This window comes from Sorex fumeus, unplaced genomic scaffold (assembly GCF_029834395.1).
Source record: "Sorex fumeus unplaced genomic scaffold, SorFum_2.1 ptg000171l, whole genome shotgun sequence".
In the NCBI taxonomy this organism is placed as follows: domain Eukaryota; kingdom Metazoa; phylum Chordata; class Mammalia; order Eulipotyphla; family Soricidae; genus Sorex; species Sorex fumeus.
Genome location: NW_026606228.1, coordinates 6,754,347 through 6,774,234, shown reverse-complemented (window position 1 = coordinate 6,774,234; position 19,888 = coordinate 6,754,347). Strand labels below are relative to the sequence as shown.

General features: G+C 39.8%; 1 protein-coding gene across 1 annotated transcript in view; it reads right to left on the bottom strand.

Moving 5' to 3' along the window:
• OCRL (OCRL inositol polyphosphate-5-phosphatase) overlaps nucleotides 1-19,888 on the bottom strand; it is an 83,542-nt gene that overhangs the window by 21,262 nt on the left and 42,392 nt on the right. The window contains exons 16-18 of the mRNA XM_056107754.1: nucleotides 5,048-5,158; nucleotides 4,233-4,398; nucleotides 3,727-3,962 (exon numbers count right to left, since the gene is read on the bottom strand). Of these exons, the coding sequence (XP_055963729.1) occupies nucleotides 3,727-3,962; nucleotides 4,233-4,398; nucleotides 5,048-5,158 (513 nt within the window). The remainder of the gene's footprint in view (nucleotides 1-3,726; nucleotides 3,963-4,232; nucleotides 4,399-5,047; nucleotides 5,159-19,888) is intronic.

The window sequence follows — 19,888 nt, the reverse complement described above, 5'->3', positions numbered from 1 at the left end:
GCCAGAGAGATAGCAGGTAAGCTGCTTGCCTTGTATACAGCCGATCCTGGTTTGATTTCCTGCACTGCATAAAGTCTCCTGGGAATCTCTAGGAGTGCCACCTGAGCCCATATACAGGAGTAAGCCCTGAGAACTTCCAGATGTGGTTCAAATACGAAAAGCCAAAACAAAACAAGAAACAAATGGGGTACTGAAAATCTGCCCTATACTAGTATGGATAAATTTCTTATCAATGAGACAAAGGTATTGAATGATACTGATTTTACAATAAAGTATGAAAAGAATCTGAATTCTAAATCCTACAAAACAAAACTTTTAGAGATGCACGTATTATCTTCCCAAAACTTAGGAATTTTATGAATAACTATGATAAAATGTTATCAGGGATCTATTTTTTAAACCATGAACTATTTGTGCACAAAAGGAAGGAAAAGAGCTTTCTGCAAAGCCATTAACACCATTAGATTCTAGTTATTTCCTAGTCACAGTTGAATATAGTTGGATTACCTAATATTTTACTTTATTTTTTTGTCCTACTGATAATAAGTTCATTATTTAAAAGGTAAAGGTAAAGGCCCTCCCATTGATCATCGATTTGCTCGAGCGGGCCCAGTAACGTCTCCACTGGAGACTTTGTTGTTACTGTTTAAAATTTTATTTTATTTTACTTTTTGCTTTTTGGGTCACAGCCAGCGATGCACAGGGGTTACTCCTGGCTCTTTACTCAGGAATTACTCCTGGCAGTGCTCGGGGGACCGTATAGGATGCTGGGAATAGATTGCGGGTTGGCCACATGCAAGGCAAACGCCCTACTTGCTGTGCTATCGCTCCAGCCCCTTTATTTTAAAAAATTAAACCACCATGAGTTAGTTACAAAGTTGGTCATGATTGGGTTTCAGTCATACAATGCTCCAACACCTGTCCCTATCAGCAACATTCCCAATTCCCCCTGCCTGCCTGATATTTTAAATAATTTTTTTTCTCATTGAGTTTCCTTCCAGTCACTTTAATGTGGCAGTTACAGTAAGACTTTATATGCCTCTGCCAACTGACCAAAAATAAAGCTAGGTTCAAGTTTATAGGAAACAGGTGGGAGGAGGGAGTATGACAGGATAAGTTTTTACCAAGAGGAAACAGTCAGACAAGTTTAGAAAATGGTGAATCCTGGGCTAGATAATTGCCCTGGACTCTTAAAAAGTCACAAAAAATTGGGAGAACTGTCCTAGTCTCTAAGAGATTTGTGAGACCTCACTAGATTGCCATGTAGATTTTGATTTTTAAAAATACTAAAAGAGAGACACACAGAGAGAAAGGCTACTAGAGCCCGAGAGAGAACTGAACAGACTGAGCACGAGCTTTGCATGCAGGAGACCCTGGTGTGATCCCCAAGCACAATGCATAAGAGTAGCTCCTGTGCACTACTGGTATGGTGCCCTAAATAAAGTAAAAAACAAAAACGGCTACCCTGGGCACTCTGGGAGGGAAACTGCCTCTGCTGGTGGGGTTAATGTTGGAATATTGTATGCCTAAGATTCAACTAGCAATAACTTTGTAAATCATGACTCTTTAAATTGTTTATAAATTAAATTCTTGGAACAACTGGAAAAATCTGAAGACAGATTGGTTAGGGGCTGGAGGTGAGCACAGGTGTTAGGGAAGATGTCTGGCATGCACCAGACCTGGATTCAATCCCGGCACCATATGTTCCTCCAAGCATTGCCAGGTGTGGCCCTGGAAGCCTCCACCTCTGGGGTGGCCTGGGTATTCCAGCATAGCAGGGCCTGAGCATATCACATTCTTGGACTTTTGTGCTAAACTGATGGCTCAGTTGGCTGAGAATAGACTGTGGGGCCCCTGGAACTCCTTAGCACTGCTTAGGAACCCTCCATCCTCCCCCCACCCCAGATATATAGATTAGTTCATTTTCTTAGCTACGACAATGGTATTGTGGTTATAAAGAAGTTGCTTTAAAGATATATCGGTTAAGATTCACTGGTGAAGTGACCAATGATCTTGATTTCAAATGGAACAGAAAAAAGTTTGTGTGTGCATGCGCACAGGTGTGTGTGTGTGTGTGTGTGTGTGTATGCATATGGCATGTGAATGATCATTGTACTGTTCTTTCAATTCTGCAAATTTGTCACTTAAAAATTTAAAAAGGTGGGGAAAGAAAGCTGAGAGATAGCATTTGGGATGGCAGAAAAGGTACCGGGAGAAGGGGAATGTAACATTACTTGAATTCTAAAAAGTGAAATATTAAATTCGAAAGACTGATGATAGAGGAAAAATCAAGGGTCACGAAAAAAAAAAAAAACAACAGAACGCTCAAATAGGAATTTCTGAGGAAAATGGCTTCCTCTCAAATAAAGGTAAGGCATTCAGTCACAAGGCTCTGGGGAAACAAGCTTAATTCCAAGAAAGAATGCTAGGCCTGGACTCAAGTGTTTTTCATCTGGCATCTAAGTCACAGTTAAACAATTCCATGGCAACAGAACACTTCACTCAGACAAGCCAGCAGCCTACCCAGTGGTTTAGTCGTCCTTGGTAGATGGCACAATAGTGGCTCAAACAGGATAAAAGGATCAGCATGCAAAGTTTATGGTAATGGTAATACAGAGCTGTTATGTCACATCATTTTCTCTGGTAAAAAGACTGAGAGTATTCTTTTCTCACCCAAAGAAGTCTGCACAAATCCTCTACTTCCATTTAGAAGAGAATTTCTTAGTAAGATGAACTTATTACTAAATTAATGTTACTGAGGATGAGAAATGTTTTCCCTATAAGAACACTGATATTACCACTTGGCATGGAGAGTGGACTTTTCTTTCTTAAATGAATGACATAAAAATGTACCAAGATTTTAGGGCTGGAGAGAAAAAACAATGGGCTACTTAGTATGTCTGAAGTCCAGCACCATATATGAGGTTCCCTAGGCATTGCAAGAGTAGTCCCTGAGCATTGCCAGTGTGACCCCCATCAAATCTTCCTGCATATTTTAACCACTGAAATGTTGATAAAATGCAGATTTCTAGGCATCACAGTCCGAAATTCTGACTCTGTTGCCCCAAATGGGGAGAGTAACCTGTATTTTTGGTACACCCTGGTGCATTTATAGTCCTCGCTACTGATTAGAAATGATGACAATGAGGAATATTGGTCTAGGAGTCAGAAATTCTGGACTCAGATCTGTCATTACCTCAATCAACTCTGGGCAAGTAACTGTCACTGTCTTAGTTTTCTCATATTTGATTGAGGGGCCTCCCTCTCATTTATCCAACCTCACATACATTTTGATTTACACAACAGGCACCTAAAAGCATGAAGAACATAACAAACAGACACTGGATCTTTAAGAAGGGAACCTTGCATTCAGCAAATTCACTATTATCTATGATATTCTGACCAAGAACCAATTACAGACAATCCTTTCCTGTTTCATTTTAGACTTGATCTAATCAAAGAAGTACTACAGCAGAGGTTCTGTAGTACTTATTTGATCTACTGCCCCCTTTCGAAAGACTAAGTGCACCTAGAAATCTACCTTCTTTAAGCAAACAAATAAAAAAGTACCCCCCACTACATGCAAGGTGAGACATTCTTATTAACTGGTTGAGAGTTCCCCTCTGTCCTCCAACAAAAAAGAAAGCACAAGACATAATAAGGACATCATTAAATATTGTGAAAATCCTATCTAAAATGAGGTTCACAACACAGGATGTTTCTTACCAAGTCTATGAGTTTGGTAACAGGAACTTCTCGAATAGGTCTTTTCATACGGCACAAAGCCTCTAAGGATGTGCCGAAACAACTGGGGAGGTAATTTCCACTGATCGTCAAGAAGTAATCCTTGCCTCGGTCCAGGTGAAGGACAAGAATATCTTCAATCTTATCTTCTCCTGAGTTCAGGATGGTCACAGAATCTTTGCTGACGTGCACATTAAGGGAAATATCTATTGTTTCATCTGAAATGTGAGAGATGACACATAGTAATAGAGCATCACTCTCCCCAATCCCCGAGGAAAAGTAAAAGGGGATGAGGACCACTAGACAGAACCTCTCAACAAAATCAGCATGTGATGGAGGAGAGACTGGATCCACAACAGAGGTATCCCCAATCTGAGAGTGATGGTAAGAGACAAGGGGTTAGAAAAGAAGAAGTTAAAAAAGGGAGGGCATGGGAGTCATGAGGAGACAACACATCGCATGCAGACGAGGGGACAGGGGAAACTCACTTGGCTCCAAGTAGCCCTCAAAAGGTTCAGCCCGAAGCCATGGCTTGCAGTACTGTGAGTCATTAAGTTTTGGGATGAAAGAAAAATGGCAGGCAACCTGTCCATTGTTGCTGATCTGAAACGTCTCCTTCTGTAGTTCCCGAAACTTCACATTCTCAAACACAAACTGGGAAATAACAGACAGACACAAACATGCATCACGAGTAGGGGAAGTCAGTCAGTTGGATTATTCCAGAGAGAGTATGAATAAGGTAATGATTAACCAGGTACACAGTTGCCCTGTACGTTCACTAATTGAGTTAGCTGTTTACTATCGCTTAGCGTGTATTATACTCACATCAGCAGAGAGGTTAGGCTGCTCTTGCTACTTCTCTAGTCTACTCTGTTCCTGGGATCCTAAGAGGTAAACCCAAACTTTGAGTCAAGGTATTCAGTCCATGGCTAAGCTCTGGTTCATGAGATATGAATTAACCAGCATCTTTGAAATATTAAAATAAGGCAGCTAACATCTGAGAGCTGACTGCATGCCAGGCACTGTTCCAAAGGTGTTGCATGTATTGCATGTATTAAATTCATGTAATCATCACAACTACCCTCTGTCAGAAGAGAACACTGTGCTTTGAGAGGGCGAGAAACTTGCCCACAGTCTCATAATCTATTAAATGGCAGCGATGAGACAGGAATGGTGACATTTTGACTTCAGTCCACATGATCTGCACCCACTTTTTTTTGTTGCCTGCTCTAAGTAATAACATGGTTTGCCCTTAGTTAACCACAGTAGGCAGTAGATGGGGTAACTCAGTACTTTTGCTCACCTCTCTCCTGCTGAGTTCTAAGGAAGGAAGGAAATCATTTTCCATTCGGTCCATAATGCGCACAATATCTTCAAACACTTTTCGATACCTCTGTTCATCTACAACCTTCACCTGAAAAAAATTAATCTTTGTTTCAGTCTTACATGCTTTGAGCTTCTCCTCCTTTAAGATTATCTAACAATTTAATTTAAAACTGTTCATTACAGCAATTATTAAGATAAACTGTGATGCCAACAATATTCTCAAACACTTTTTTATGTAGGAATATTGATATTTATTCAGCCATTGATTAGGCCTCAAACATTTTCTGGTATCTCATTTCATCTACAAATTTTATATAAAAAACCATATCCTTATTTTTTGTCTGTATACCATCAATTCAGATATCTCTAAGAGTCTCTACCATTTCTTAAAAGGTCAGTAAAACAAATCCAATTAAGTGTTATAGAGTCAAACACCTTAAAGGCACGGTTAACTGGTTAGTATTCTGGAAAACTCAAACCTCTGTGTTAAGAAGCTTGGTAAGAATAACTATCTAGGGAGAATTATTTTCTTGTTCTATTGGTAAGTAATTTGGTAGTGGAGAAAGTCTAACAATTGTGGCATAATAATTCTTGCATTGTACAAAAAAGGTATCTATTACTATTTTAAAATTATTTTCCCAAGCTAAGCATGACCCATTTGTTTGACATAACAACCAGTTTTATGCAGATTGCATTGCCTCTACTGTTATTCTTGACACACAATCTCTACTGGGTAGCATGTTCACTCTCAGAAATTAGTACAGAATGGTTCTATCGTCATAAAACATTAAAGCATTTTATCGTTGAGACTCATGAATGGCATAATCTACTCATGAGGCTTCCTGTTTGACCCTTTCTTCTTGAAGATCAAAGACGAAAATAAAATTCAGTTATAGGAATTTATGTGCTCCAAGCGAGAACTCAGGATGCTCCTCCCAGACGGGAGTATAAAATGAGGCTCCCAGAACCATGCCACCAGACCCTGTGCCAGGCTGTGGGGCTGGTAAGAGCCCTCCCCACCCCAAGGACCCAGCCCGGGCAGCCGACCTCCACTACCCAACCACCACTATGCTCCAGGCTGCTTTCTGGACACATTATAAGATACTTCCTACCCATTTTCCACAATTATTACACCATATCTGATGAGGTTCAGATAGTAGGCAACAAACCATAGAGAAAAATATATAAATACATGCCTCTTGGAGAGCCTGGCAAGCTACTGAGAGTATCCCGCCTGCACGGGCAGAGCCTGGCAAGCTCCCTGTGGCGTATTCCATATGCCAAATACAGTAAGGACAACAGGTCTCATTCCCCTGACCCTGAAAGAGCTTCCAATTGTTGGAAAAAGATGAGTAAGAAGAGGCTGCTAAAATCTCAGGGCTGGGAGGAAGAGAGACGTTACTGGCACCCGCTTGAGTAATTTGATGATCAACAGGATGACAGTGATACAGTGACACAGTGATGTGCTCCAACCATGAAACAGCTCTGGTCACCAACACAGGCATCAAGGCAAGATGAACAAAAGACCATAAAAATGGTATAGACTGTTAAAGATACCTGAGTTGATGGTACGCAGACTAGAATAAGGATCTGACTGATATAATAATAGCAACACCACGAAGAGGTGTCTTTTTGCCCATTGTCAGTCATATATCTATTATTATTTCTAAAGTGATCATAAAGTGGTGAAACAGCACAAAAACAAAGATTTCAGCACAAAAATGACGAAAGATTTTAGTACAAAGCTGAGCTTATACAATGATAATGGTATATCAGTAAATAGAACCGATCGGATATTTTAGAAAGGAATCAACAGGAAATGTTCTAGGTAGAAAATAACAACATCAAAGTGGAAACAAATTTCTTAAAGACTGGAGAGGTTTCTACACAGTTTAAACAATAACTCTCAAGCCTGTGACTTCTTTCTGGGTACCCCAGATCAAAAAAACCCTCTGAAAAACTATCTAGAACCCAGAGAATGCCCTCAGGGACCCAGAAAGCTGAGTTTGGTCTCCTTTGTCACTGTCACCCAGGTGCCTCAAGGACTCCAACCCCCATGCTGCCCAGTGACTCCTGTGCCATCTGTGACCTCCTCTTGGGTCCCCTGGACTGAAGAGGAAGAGTCCATCAAACCCCTCTAGAGCTCCAAACCACCAATACATACCTTACTGTTTATTATCAACAGACAATGCCACCCTTTCATTCCCACCAATTCCAAGGGTTCTTCTGTCTTATATATTTCCTCAAATATGTCTATTTTAACCCTTCTATAGAAATGGAAATATTAGACACTGAACTGCATGACCAGGGAAGTAACATTCTAAGGACACAGACACTGATAGAGTAATAGTATGAAGAGCACTGCTTGCTGTAAAGAAACAAATTAGGTCAGACTTAAGATAGCTGTGAATCCAAAACTCAAATCATAACACTCACACATCTTTAGGAAAGATTTCAAAGGATTTCACCTGCTCTAGAAGGGGTGGAAGTCCTGACAAATCACTGAGCTCAAATAAACCCCCAAGCCTCACTGATGAGGAACTCAAATCAATGCTCCAGACAATGGGCACGGAACTAAAGCAATCACTGGAAGAAAAATTCAACTAACTTAAAGATGAACTGAACCAGGGCATCAAAGAATCTATACAAATGGAATTGAAGGAATTAAAAAGTACAACAGCAAATCACAGCAACAGAATTCAACACAGTGTAGACCATATCAATGATACTGAAGACAAAATACTTGCCATTACAAGTAATGAAGTGAAAAAAAGAAAAGTAAACGAATGGAACAGAATATAAGATTTGTGATAGATAACAGCAAGAGAAATAACCTTCAAATCATAGAAATACCAGGAGAAGAAAAAGATAAAGGGGAAGAACAGCTGGTGAAAGAAATATTAACTGAGAACTTTGCTGAAATCTTGAGACAGGATTTTGTACAAATTCAAGAGGCTCAAAGAGTAATAAAAAAAAAAAAGACTCAAACAAAAGAACTCCAAGACACATAGTAATCGGGCCCAGAGCAGATAGGGCACTTGCCTTGCACACAACCGATCTGGGTTCGATCCCCGAAATTCCATATGGTCCCCAGAGCTCTTCCAGGAGTGATTCCTGAATGCAGAGTCAGGAATAACCCCTGAACATCACTGGGTGTGCCCACTCTCCAAAAAAAAAAAAGACACATAGCAATCAAAATGGTAAACTCCAAAGACTAAGATTATTTAAAGCAGGAAGAGAGAAGAAAACCCTCAAATCACTATAAGGGAAACAACATAAGAATCACAACAGACCTCCCATCCAACATCTTACAAGCCAGGAAAGAGTGTAATGACATATTCAAAGTACTGACTGAAAAAAATCTTCTAGCCTAGAGTCTAATATCCTGCAAAGCTATCATTTAGACTTGAGGCAGGAATAAGAACTTTTTCAGACAAACAAAAGCTGGAAGCATTTGTGACAACTAAACCAGTCCTGCAACAATTATTGAAAGGCTGATTATTAAAAAAAACCAGACTCTTGCGAAAATAAAACTGACCACACACAACACAACCCTTTATGTCAATAATCTCTCTGAATGTCAATGGACTAAATTCCCCTATAAAAAGGCAAAAAGTAGCTGGATGAATTAGGAAAGAAAATCTATACATTGTGCTGAAGGTAGGTAAAGGACAAACGTGATAGTCTCTTGGTATCTATAGTGAAAACCATAATGCCCAATAGTAGAAAGAGAGTATGGGGGAAATTGTCTGCCAAAGAGGCAGGGGGAGGGGTGGAAAAGGGGCTGGTGATACTGCGGGGACATTGGTGGTGGAGAATGTGCACTGGTGGAGGGATGGGTGTTCGATCACTGTATGACTGAAACGCAAACATGAAAGTCTTGTAACTGTATCTCACGGTGATTCCATTAAAAAAATAGAAAATCTGTCCATTTGTTGCCTACAGGAAGCACAACCTAAACTCAGGATAAATAAAGACTTAAGAATCAAAGGATGTAAAACAATCATACAAGCCAATGAAAGACAAAAAAAAACTTAGACACACTTACATCAGACCAAATTCAATTTAATATATACAAATTAATTAGAGACAATGATTAACAGTACTAATTGGTAAAGGGAACAATAGATCAAAAAATACTTTTCTCAACATTTATGCACCAAATGAAGGCTCAGCAAAGTTCATAAAACTGCTCACAAATCTAAAGAAACACATTGACAAAACACAATAGTAATGGGAGATTTTAACACACCACTTTCCCCAGTAGACAGATAAACTAGACAGAATATCAGTAAAAAGACAAGAGCCCTAAATGAGGAGCTGAAAGAACTGCATCCCCCAAAACAAGAATATACATTCTTCCCTAATGTACAGAATATTCTCCAAGATACATAACATATTAGGGTATGACTCAAACACACCTAAATTTACAAATTTAGATATAACACAAACTACTTTCTCAGGCCCCAATGCCATGCAAGTAGAAATTAACCACAGAAAGAAGATGTGGAAAACTTCCGACACATGAAAGCTGAACAAAACACCGCTAAACAACAACTGGATCAAAGAGAAAATCAGATAAGAAATAAAAAAGATTCCTTTAAACTAACGAGAATGAAGACACAAACCATCATTCTGTATGGGATACAGCAAAAGCTGCAGTAAGGGGGAAATTAATAGAAATGCAGGACTACAATAAGAAAAAATTTGAATAAAGGCCAAATCAACAACCTAAACACACATAAAAAATCTAAACAAGGAACAATAAACAAATCCAAAAAGTAGTAGAAGGAGGGAAAAATAATAAAAACTAGAGCAGAAATCAACAAAACAGAAACCAGGAAAGCAATTCAAAGAATCAATGAAACCAGGAGTTTGTTCTTGGAAAAAATAAACAAGATAGATAAAACTTTAGCTAGATTCACAAAGGAAAAGAGACAGTGTTCAAATAAATTGGATCATATATGAAAGGGGAGAAATTACAATGAATCTTTCAGAAATTTAAAACATTATAGAGGTTACTATCAACAATTTTATGTTGTTAAGCTAGAGAACCTAGAAGAAATGCATAAATTCTTAGTCATGTAATCTCCCAAAGTTGAATGAGGAAGAAGCAGAAAGACTATATAGACCAATACAAGGAAGAATATTGAAAAAAGTTATCAAAATATCCCCAAGAACAAAAGTCCAAGTCCAGATGATTTCACTGGTGAGTTCTATTAAACCTTCAAAGATTTACTGCCTACACTCCTGAAGTTTTTCCAAAATATCAAAGATATAGGAATCCTTCCTAACACCTTCTATGAAGGTAACATTAAACTAATACCCAAAGCAGATAGAGATGTTTCCAGAAAAGAACATTTCAGACCAATCTCCCTGATGCATATTGATGCAAAAGTCCTTAACAAAATCTTAGCTGACCAAATCCAAAAACATACCAAAAAAATCACACATCCCAATCAAGTGGGATTCATCTCATGGATGCAAGGGTGGTTCAACATACACAAATCAATGAACATAATACAGCATATTAGTAAAAGGAAAGATAAACATCATGTGATCATTTCAACTGATGCAGAGAAAGCCTTTGAGAAGATACAAGATTCATTCATGATAAAAACCCTCAGCAAGATAGGGGTGAAAGGAATCTTCCTCAAGAAAACAACAGCCAACTACAAAATCCCACAGCCACGATCATCCTTAAAGGTGAAAACCTGAAAGAATTCCCTGTGAGATCAGGTACAAGGCAAGGATGTCCACTCTCTCCACTTCTATTCAACATAGTATTAGAAATCCTGACTACAGCAATCAGGCAATAAAAACAAATCAAAGGAATCTAAATTGGAAAAGAACTCAAATTATTATTATTTGCAGATGACATGATTATATACATAGAGGACCTTAAAGAATCCACAAAAACACTCCTAAAATTAAAAATCAATATAGCAAAGTGGCTGTCTACAAAGCCAACACACAAAAAAATGGTTACATTTTTAAATATAAAGAATGAGTCAGAGAAGAAAGTGATAAAGGAGTCTATTCCATTAAAAACAGTATCCAAAAACATCAAGTATTTAAGAATCAGCTTAAAAAAAGATGTGGTATCATTAATACCATGATAACTTTAAATCAATCAAGAAAGAGATAGACGACCTTAGGAAATGAAAAAATATCTCATGCTCAAGGATTTGAAGAATCAATATTATTAAAATGACTATCCTCCATAAGCTATTACATAGATTCAATGCAATCCCCATCCAAATTCTGATCACATTCTTCCAGGATCTAAAATATCAATAATAAAGTTTGTATGAAAAATCACAAAGAGCCAAAGCCATACTGAAAAATAAGAAATTGGGAGGTATTTCATTACCTAGTTTGAAATTAGGTAATGAAATTGTAAAGTATTATAATTTATAAAGTTTTATAAAGTATTATAAAGTTATAGTGATTAACTTTATAATTAATAAAGTTATAGTGATCAGAACTGACAGAGGAACCCAGGTGTGTGGGACCCGGGGCTGAGATCTCCAAGCCTGCACAGTTTGGGACTGGATCTGCCAGTAACTAGACAGTTACACCCACCAACTGCCGTGTAACTCCAACAACGGCCAGGATCCAGAGATCATCACACTCAGCTCCCGGAAGCGCGCGGCCGCGCGACATCTTATCATCTCATTCCTAATTTGGTCAAACTGGCCGGCTACCAAATGTAACATGCCCATACGGCAGAGTCTGGCAAACTCCCCGTGGTATACCCAATATGCCAAATACCAGTAACAATGATGGGTCTCATTCTCCTAACCCTGAAAAAGCCTTGAATATGGCACTTTAAAAAAAAAAAATCTCAGGGTTAGGACGAAGAAGACGTTACTGGCACCTGCTCGAGGCAATCGACGAACAACAGGGTGGTCGTGATCGTCGTGATCGTGATCAGAACTGCATGGTACTGGAATAACTGTTGGTAAGGATGTGGTGAAAAAGGGACTCTCATCCAATGCTGGTGAGAATGTTGTCTGATACAATCCATGTTGAAAACAGTATGGAGAGTTCTCAGTAAACTTAGAATTGAACTGCCATTTGACCCAGCAATTCCATTTTGGGGCATCTACCCCCAGGACATAAAAACACAATCTCAAAATGATGTATGCACATCATTATTTATTGCTGCACTCAGTAAAACAGCTAAGATATGAAATCAACCTAGGCATTCAACAACGAATGAATGGATTATGAAGATGTATGCATACATACACAATAGAATACTATGCAGCCGCAAGGAATGATGAAATCATGCAATTTGCTGCAACCTGATTGGAACTGGAAGATATCATGTTGAGTGAAGTAAGCCAGAAGAAGAAAGATAAATACACAATGATCTTGCTTATCTGTGGTATACAGAACACTGGATGAGGAAATGTACTGCAGTAAAGGGGGATGCCTAGATAACCTTGACTCCAGTGTTCAGAGAGGAGGACAGGGAAGGAAAGAAATCAATTGAAGATTGATTCCAGTGTTCCCAAAAGAAATCCAGGGAACACTGGAAAGGAAGATGATACTAGTAATGGGATTGGTGTCAAAATATTTTATGTCTATAACTCATCTATCAATAACTTTGTTAATTTAAAAAAGAACAAAAAGCAAAATAAATTAAAAAATAAACCATGACACTCAGAGCACTGAGGAGCAAGCAATTATTAGTGTTACCAGGGTCCAGATTTAATGTTAGGTCAAAAAGAGTTTTATTTTATTTGAAGCTTATTTAAATATATTCCCTTTTAAACAATTAATTTTATTAAAGCACTGTGATTTATAAAGTTATTTATAGTTCAGTTTTAGACATACAGTGTTCCAGCACTAGTGTCAACTTCCCTCCACCAATGTTTCCAGGTTCCCCCCGCCCCTTCCACCCCTCCACCACCAGCTTGCCATCTTGAGAGATATCTTTATGTTTGGTTATTAAAGTTCAAGTCTCAGGATTTTAGTGTTGCTGACTCTATGGTTTGGCTCTTTAGTTCTATCATTCCTTAACGCCACCAATGTACTTGGTCCCCCTGTCTTGGCCCCTGTTGTTTCTCGTCTATCTCTTCTCCCGCTCCCGTCCACTCTCTTTCCTCCTTCTCCCTATACTCTGGGGCCAACATTGATCATGGTATCCCCCCTTTAAGCCATTGCACTCTCTCATCCATTTATGCTAAATACCACATATATATGATACCATCCTGTGTTTACCCTTCTTCTGGCTTACTTCATTTAACACGATGTCTTCCAGTTCCAAAAATAAATTTACTTAGAGAAATGTGATGGTAGAGAATGAAAGAGAAATGTGTTCAAGAGAGAACATGGGCTTCTCGGGGAGGGGGGGGGGAGAACGACAGAGTATTGTATTTGAAAAAATATTTTTGCTGGAGTCAGAGCAAATAGTACAGCAGGTAGGGTGCTTGACTTTGTGTTCTATCCCTGGCACCACATACGGTCTCGAGCACCACCAGCAGTGGTCTAAGCCTCTGAGTACTATTGGGTGTGGCCCCCCTCAAACTACATATTTATATCTATATATCTTTGGCTCTTCGGTTGAGCCAGAAAAGATACTACAGTGGATAAGGTGCTTGTTTTTCATGAAAATCCAGATTTGATCCCTGACACTGCATAGGGTCCCCTCAGCCCTACCAGGAATTATTTCTAAGCACAGCACCCCACTAAAAATAAAAAAAAACTGTTGTTAAAATTTGCAATTTCTTCCTTCAAAAAGCATTTATTGGGCATCTTATTTTCATCCGTGAGTCTACTAAAATAGGAACTTATTCTTCTGATACCAAGAGATCAACTAAGGGCCAGGGAAGGGATTCAAAAGGCTAGAGCAGTGTCAATCAACTGCTGGTCTATGGACTGGTGTTGGTCTGATGGTGTAGAAAGGCTATCACCGCTGTTCCACAGACCGGTATGCAGAGCAGGTGTTGGTCTGCAGGTATCAAAATCTAAAGAACACGGGACTGGGGTAGAGCCTATGCTTTGGGTACTGGAAACCTTAGGATCGATCTCTGCCACCTCATGGCCTCCCCCCACCCAGCGCCACGGGGGAGTGGCCTTGAAGCCTGCCGGGTGTGACTCCCAAACTAAAAATAAATAAAAATTAAATTGCCCCCCTCTTGGACGGGGGTGAAAGTCAACTAACTCACTGTCATGGCTAATGCAGAGGTAATAGCTGAGTCTCTAGTGTAAGAGCCTTTCAAAGTACCAGGGAGGCAACAGGATCCAGTCAAGCAGGTCTCAGTCAAGCAGCCACAGTCTCCAAGAACGGCTCTGCACTTGTAGTTTCCAAGGCTCGCTGTAGTTTTCAATTGCTATGTCTATGGAGGTTTAGAATCAATGCCGACAGATCCCTTTTCTGAAAGCAGAGGAGGGAACCTTATCTCAGCTTACTCGCAGCTAGCCCACAGTAAGTACTGTGAAGTTAATTGACCATTAGCACTCAGCTCCTTTGTAAACGGTCATTGATGCCAATGGCGGTAAAAATATAATGTGGTTTTTAAAGTCTGTAATCATAGCGTGCCCAAGAGTCTAAACCATGGGGTTCAATAAAGAAATAAAGCTTTTTCTCAGTGGGCTCTCCTGATCATAGTCCTTAATAGTGCATTAAGGATAATGAAGGGGGAAAACATCATAAAATATCACCACCTGATACATCCACTTTGGCAAAGGGATTTTTACCAACAAAGCCAGGAATTAAGAAACAGTACCATGAGCTAATCTTTATGTAATGATCTAAATAGCTATGACACAACAATGAATTTAAATTAAAAAAGCCACGGGAACTGCTAGCAAAATGGCGGAGAGAAGTTGGCCTACGTGCCTTCCTGCTAAATTCCAACCAGAAATCACCTCTGCATCACAGGGAAGGCCTGGTCTGCCTGAAAGACATCCGCATTCAACACACAGCAACACTCCTGCAAGTTAGCTAACAGGGACCAAAACTGTAGAAAGAATAGCCCCCTTCCCCTGGTTGCAGTCTGAGGTAAATTCTAGGTTGCTGGCAATCCAAGCTCATAAAAGAAAAAAAAAAACAACAAAAACAGAATCCTGGAGTTTTAGGCAAATTAGTGTCCCCTCTCCTTTCAATCAGTGATCAGCAACAAACAGCCATCCAGCTGGGTAGTGGTGGAAACAGTGACATAGGCTGTTGACAGGAAGAGGGGAGGAAAAGGGAGACATATAGAGGTTTGGGGGTGTTTCATAGTCTGGTTGTTTTTCTCCCATTTGTGTTTTTTCAGGTGGATGGCTTATACCCTGGTGCTTCTCTCTGTTTCTTCACTTTTCTCCTCTGTAGATGTGTCTATTTCAAATATGTGTTTTGTGGTTACCATGGAAACTGTATTATCCTTTCTGTATTTTGGATACAGAAAAGTGTTTATCAGGGGAGCTGGCCCCCGTACATCATTTGACTAGATTGGTTCTATCTTTCGCTCCTCCTGTTATTTTCTGTTATTTTATGTTACTGCTGGTTCTGTTCCTACTACTATATTACTATTTAACCCCTTCCTCAGGGTTTTCGTGACATGTTTCTTTCCATGTACTAGAACTCCTGCCACCATTTACTATATAGCAGGTCTAGTGGTGGTAAGACAAGGTTTTTGTATGTCTGAAAAAGCAATTATTAGTAGAAGTTTGATGAAAAGTCTGTGGGAGCTATCTGAAAACTAGCAGCCTTCATTATTTTGTCTTTATTACTGGTGGGGCCAGTTTTTTGTTATTTGGTGGGGGCCCCCTAAACAATATGCAGGGAACCTTCAGTCCACTTCCAGCAATACTTGGCCAACCAGGTAGAATGATTCAAAACTAGGGCCTGGTCGAGCAATGCAGCCTGGGCCCAGTGATGCTGAAGGACTCCATGATCACAGTGCTGATGGCCCTCTGGGGTCCTCTGGGGCTATACCCACAGTGTTCAGGGAGACACGCCGTACCAGTAACTCAGGTTTTTTTGCATGCAAGATACGGTTCTTGAGCTATCTCTTTGCCCCCCATTTATCTACCTTTTTGTTTTGTTTGGGGGCCAGATTTGGCAATATTCAAGAATTACTCCTGGCTCATATTCAAGAATTACTCAGGAATCACTCCTGGCAAGTTCGGGGAACCAGAAGGGATGCTGGGGATTGAATTTGGGTCTGCAGCACACAGGGCAAGCGCCATAGCTGCTGTACTGTCTCTCTTATCCAATGGACCCTTTATCTCTGACTCTTGATAATTTAACAGTGGTGTATGTTGGTATGGATTGTCTTGCATTAAAAATATTGCGTGTTATCTTAGCTTCCTTAGATATCCATGGCTATATCTTTCCTTAGGTTTGGAAACGCCTCACTATTATTTCTTTGAATATGACCTCTGCCTACTTCTCTATCTCTGTTCACCTTCTGATACTCCCTTAACTTTGAGGGTTACTTTCTAATAGAAAGATATTTCATGTAGACTTCTTTTCCCCCTCTAAATCTTGTTTTTCTTCTCCTCTTCCATTAAAATAATTTCTGTGATTTTATCTTAAATTTCTTGTTTTTATTCCTCTATGAGATTGTGTCTACATGAGACACTTTCCATTTTAGACTGAATTTTACCAAGTTGTTCTTTACATCCAGTCTCTCTGTTTGGAATTTTTTTCACTTCTGTTTTGGAGACTCCTGGCTGTGCTCAGGGATTATTCCTTGCTCTGTGTTCAGGGGGTTACATCTACCTGTACTGCAGGAACCACACACGATTCTGGGATTGAACTGGGGATGGTTGGTTGCAAGGCAAACACCTTAACCCCTGTGCTATTTCTCCAGATCCTGGAACAATTTTAAAATTTGTATAGAACTTGCATAGTAAATTCTCATACTCTCTTGCTTCAAACTATATTATAAAGCAACAGTACTTTAAATTACTAGTAAAATTAATTACAAAGTAACTCGAGCAGTATACTACTGGAACAAAAACAGGCCAAGAGTCCAGTCTAGAACTCAACTGAGAAAGAAACATATAAACACATACAGACATCTAAGATAAAGGAATCATGTACATACACAGTACAGTGAGCGAGAGAGATAGTATAGGAGGTAAGGTGATTGCCTTGAACGCAGCAGACCCCAGTTCAAATCCCTGACACCATACATAGTCCCCTGAGTATCACCAGGTGTCACTCCTGAGCACTGCTGGGTGTGTGCTACCCCCTCCCCCTCAAACACAAACACACAGTTGAGTAAGGAAAGCCTTCAATAAGGGTGCTGGGAAAACTGGACTGCTAAAAAAAGAAAACTGATAACTATTTAACACTATACACAAAAATTTACTCCAAATATATTAAAGACTTAGATATCTGACCTGAAACCATAAAATATAAAGAAGAAAATATAGGTGATACACTGCAGATCTTCAGTATTGGAGATACTTTCAGAAACTCAATTCTTTTTTTTTTTGGCTTTTCGGGTCACATCCAGCGATGCTCAGGGGTTACTCCTGGTTCTGCACTCAGGAGTCACTCCTGGCAGTGCTGGGGGACCATATGGGATGCTGCAGATCGAACCCGGGTTGGCCGTGTGCAAGGCAAATGCTATCACTGCTGTACTATCACTCCGGCCCCCAGAAACTCAATTCTAAAGGCAAGGGAAAGGAGATCAGAAAGAAACAAATGGGAGGGCTGGAGAGATAGTACAGTGGGTAAGGAGCTTGCCTTGCATATAGCCAACCAAGGTTCAATCCGCAGCATCCCATATTGTCCCCTGAACTCCCCGGGAGTGCAGTGACTCCTGAATGCAGTTAGAGGTAACCCCTGAAGACTGCTGGGTGTGGTTCAAAAATTTAAAAAATAAACAAATGGGGGTGGGAGCAGAGATAGGACAGGTGGCAAGAAGCTTGCCTTACATGAAGCCAATCCAAGTTCAATTCCTAGCACTGCAAAAAGTCTTCCAAACACGTCCAGGAGTGATCCATGAACACAGAGGCAGGAGTAAGCCCTGAACACAGCCAGGTGTGGTCTAGACCACCACCAAAGAAACAAATGGTATGATTTCAAATTAAAAGGCTTTACATAGCCAAAGAAAATGCCACAAAAACAAAAAGGAAACCTAGCAATTGGGAAAAGATATTTACACATCATAAGACAGAGATGTGGTTAATAACCTAACTATATGAAGAACTCACACAATTTCCCAACAAATTATCAATCCACCCAGTTGAAATTGTCTATTCATAGGCAAAACACAACAGACAACTCTACAAAGGAGACATACAGATGACTCATAGACACACAAAAATATTCCATAAATTGTAATATTACAGAACTGATAATCAAACCTACAATGAGATATCACCTCACATCCACAAGGATGATGTAAACCAAAAAAGTTTGGATAGGACCAGGTATGTGCTTTGTATACGTAAGACTCTGGTTTTGATCTCTAGCATTATATGATCCTTTAGCACATTTGGTTGTGGCCCCCAAGCACCACCGGGTATCTGAAACAATACCATCAAAACAAAAAAAGGGAAGGGGGGGTACAGTGCTGCCGAGAAGGTCAACCTGTACCTGCGGGGCAAGTACTTCAGCAGCCTGATGGTGCTTTCAGGCTTCCTGATACCCTAAAATTGCCACTGTGCCTCTGGCTAGATCCCAACAACTTAGGACCAAATTTCCTGAGAAATTAAACGGCATAAGTTAATTATGTGGGAGTCATGCCACAAACCACCTCCAGCTCAGCTATACAAACCCATTATTGACCTTGTTTCAGAGACCCATAAACAAATCTCAAAAGAGATCAAAATAAGGCCATTTAAGCAAATTAACGGCCATGATTAAGAGATTCACAAATGAATCTCAGAAGAGAGCAGCATGCCACAGAGATGTCTCCCTACCCCATGCCAGGTTTATTTCACCGGGGCACTCAGAGGGGGCAGGTGTGTCTCTCTGCCTGCCCCAAATGAACTTGATAACCACAAACCTCCAGAACCTGATTGATTACCACCACCCTCAGGGCTGATCTTCACACGCTTGTCCTGGGCTCATCCCAAGCCTCCCCAACATGAGAATGAATCCACTAAAAAACCCAAGTATGCTGGACTAGTGACTGAAAACTCCAGACTTCATGGAGTCAGGGATGGGTGACTTCACCACATCTTCCTGCCCTTCCAGTTTTCTAGGTAGTCATACCCAAAAAAGCCACTGGGTGCCATTTAAGCTCATTAATGGTCATGATTGAGTGACTCATAATTGATTCTTGGAAGAGAGCAGCACTCACAAAGATATCTCTGGACCCCAAATACTTAAAAAAAAAAGTTTAGAATTTCAGGAGTGCACGATTGTCTTCACAGCCGCATGAGATATCATACTATTTATTCATAACAAGAAACACAAAATAAACTATTTAGCATCTGCCTATGGCACAGGTTTGGGGAGTGGTGGGAAAACTTGAAATAATGGTGGTGGGAAGGTGTAATGGTGGTGCAAGTGATGTTGAAATGTTGAATGTAAACAATTATTGTACACTTTATGAAAATAAAATTTAAAAATTAATTAAAAAAGATCAGAAGCAGGGATGTTGGCAGGGATGTTAAAAAAGGAATCTCTGTATATTCACTTTTGGTGAGAATGCACATTGGTGCAGATGCTATAGAAAATGGTATGGAGATTTTCTTAAAAAGTAAAATGGAAATTCTATATGATCAAGCAATATCATTCCTACGCATTTATCGAAAAGTTCTTTTTGATGGTGAGAGCAGTGATAATTACACAAAAATAGAGCTATGAAGTGAACCCCTAAAATTCCATAATACCGTAAACCAATGGTATATCAAT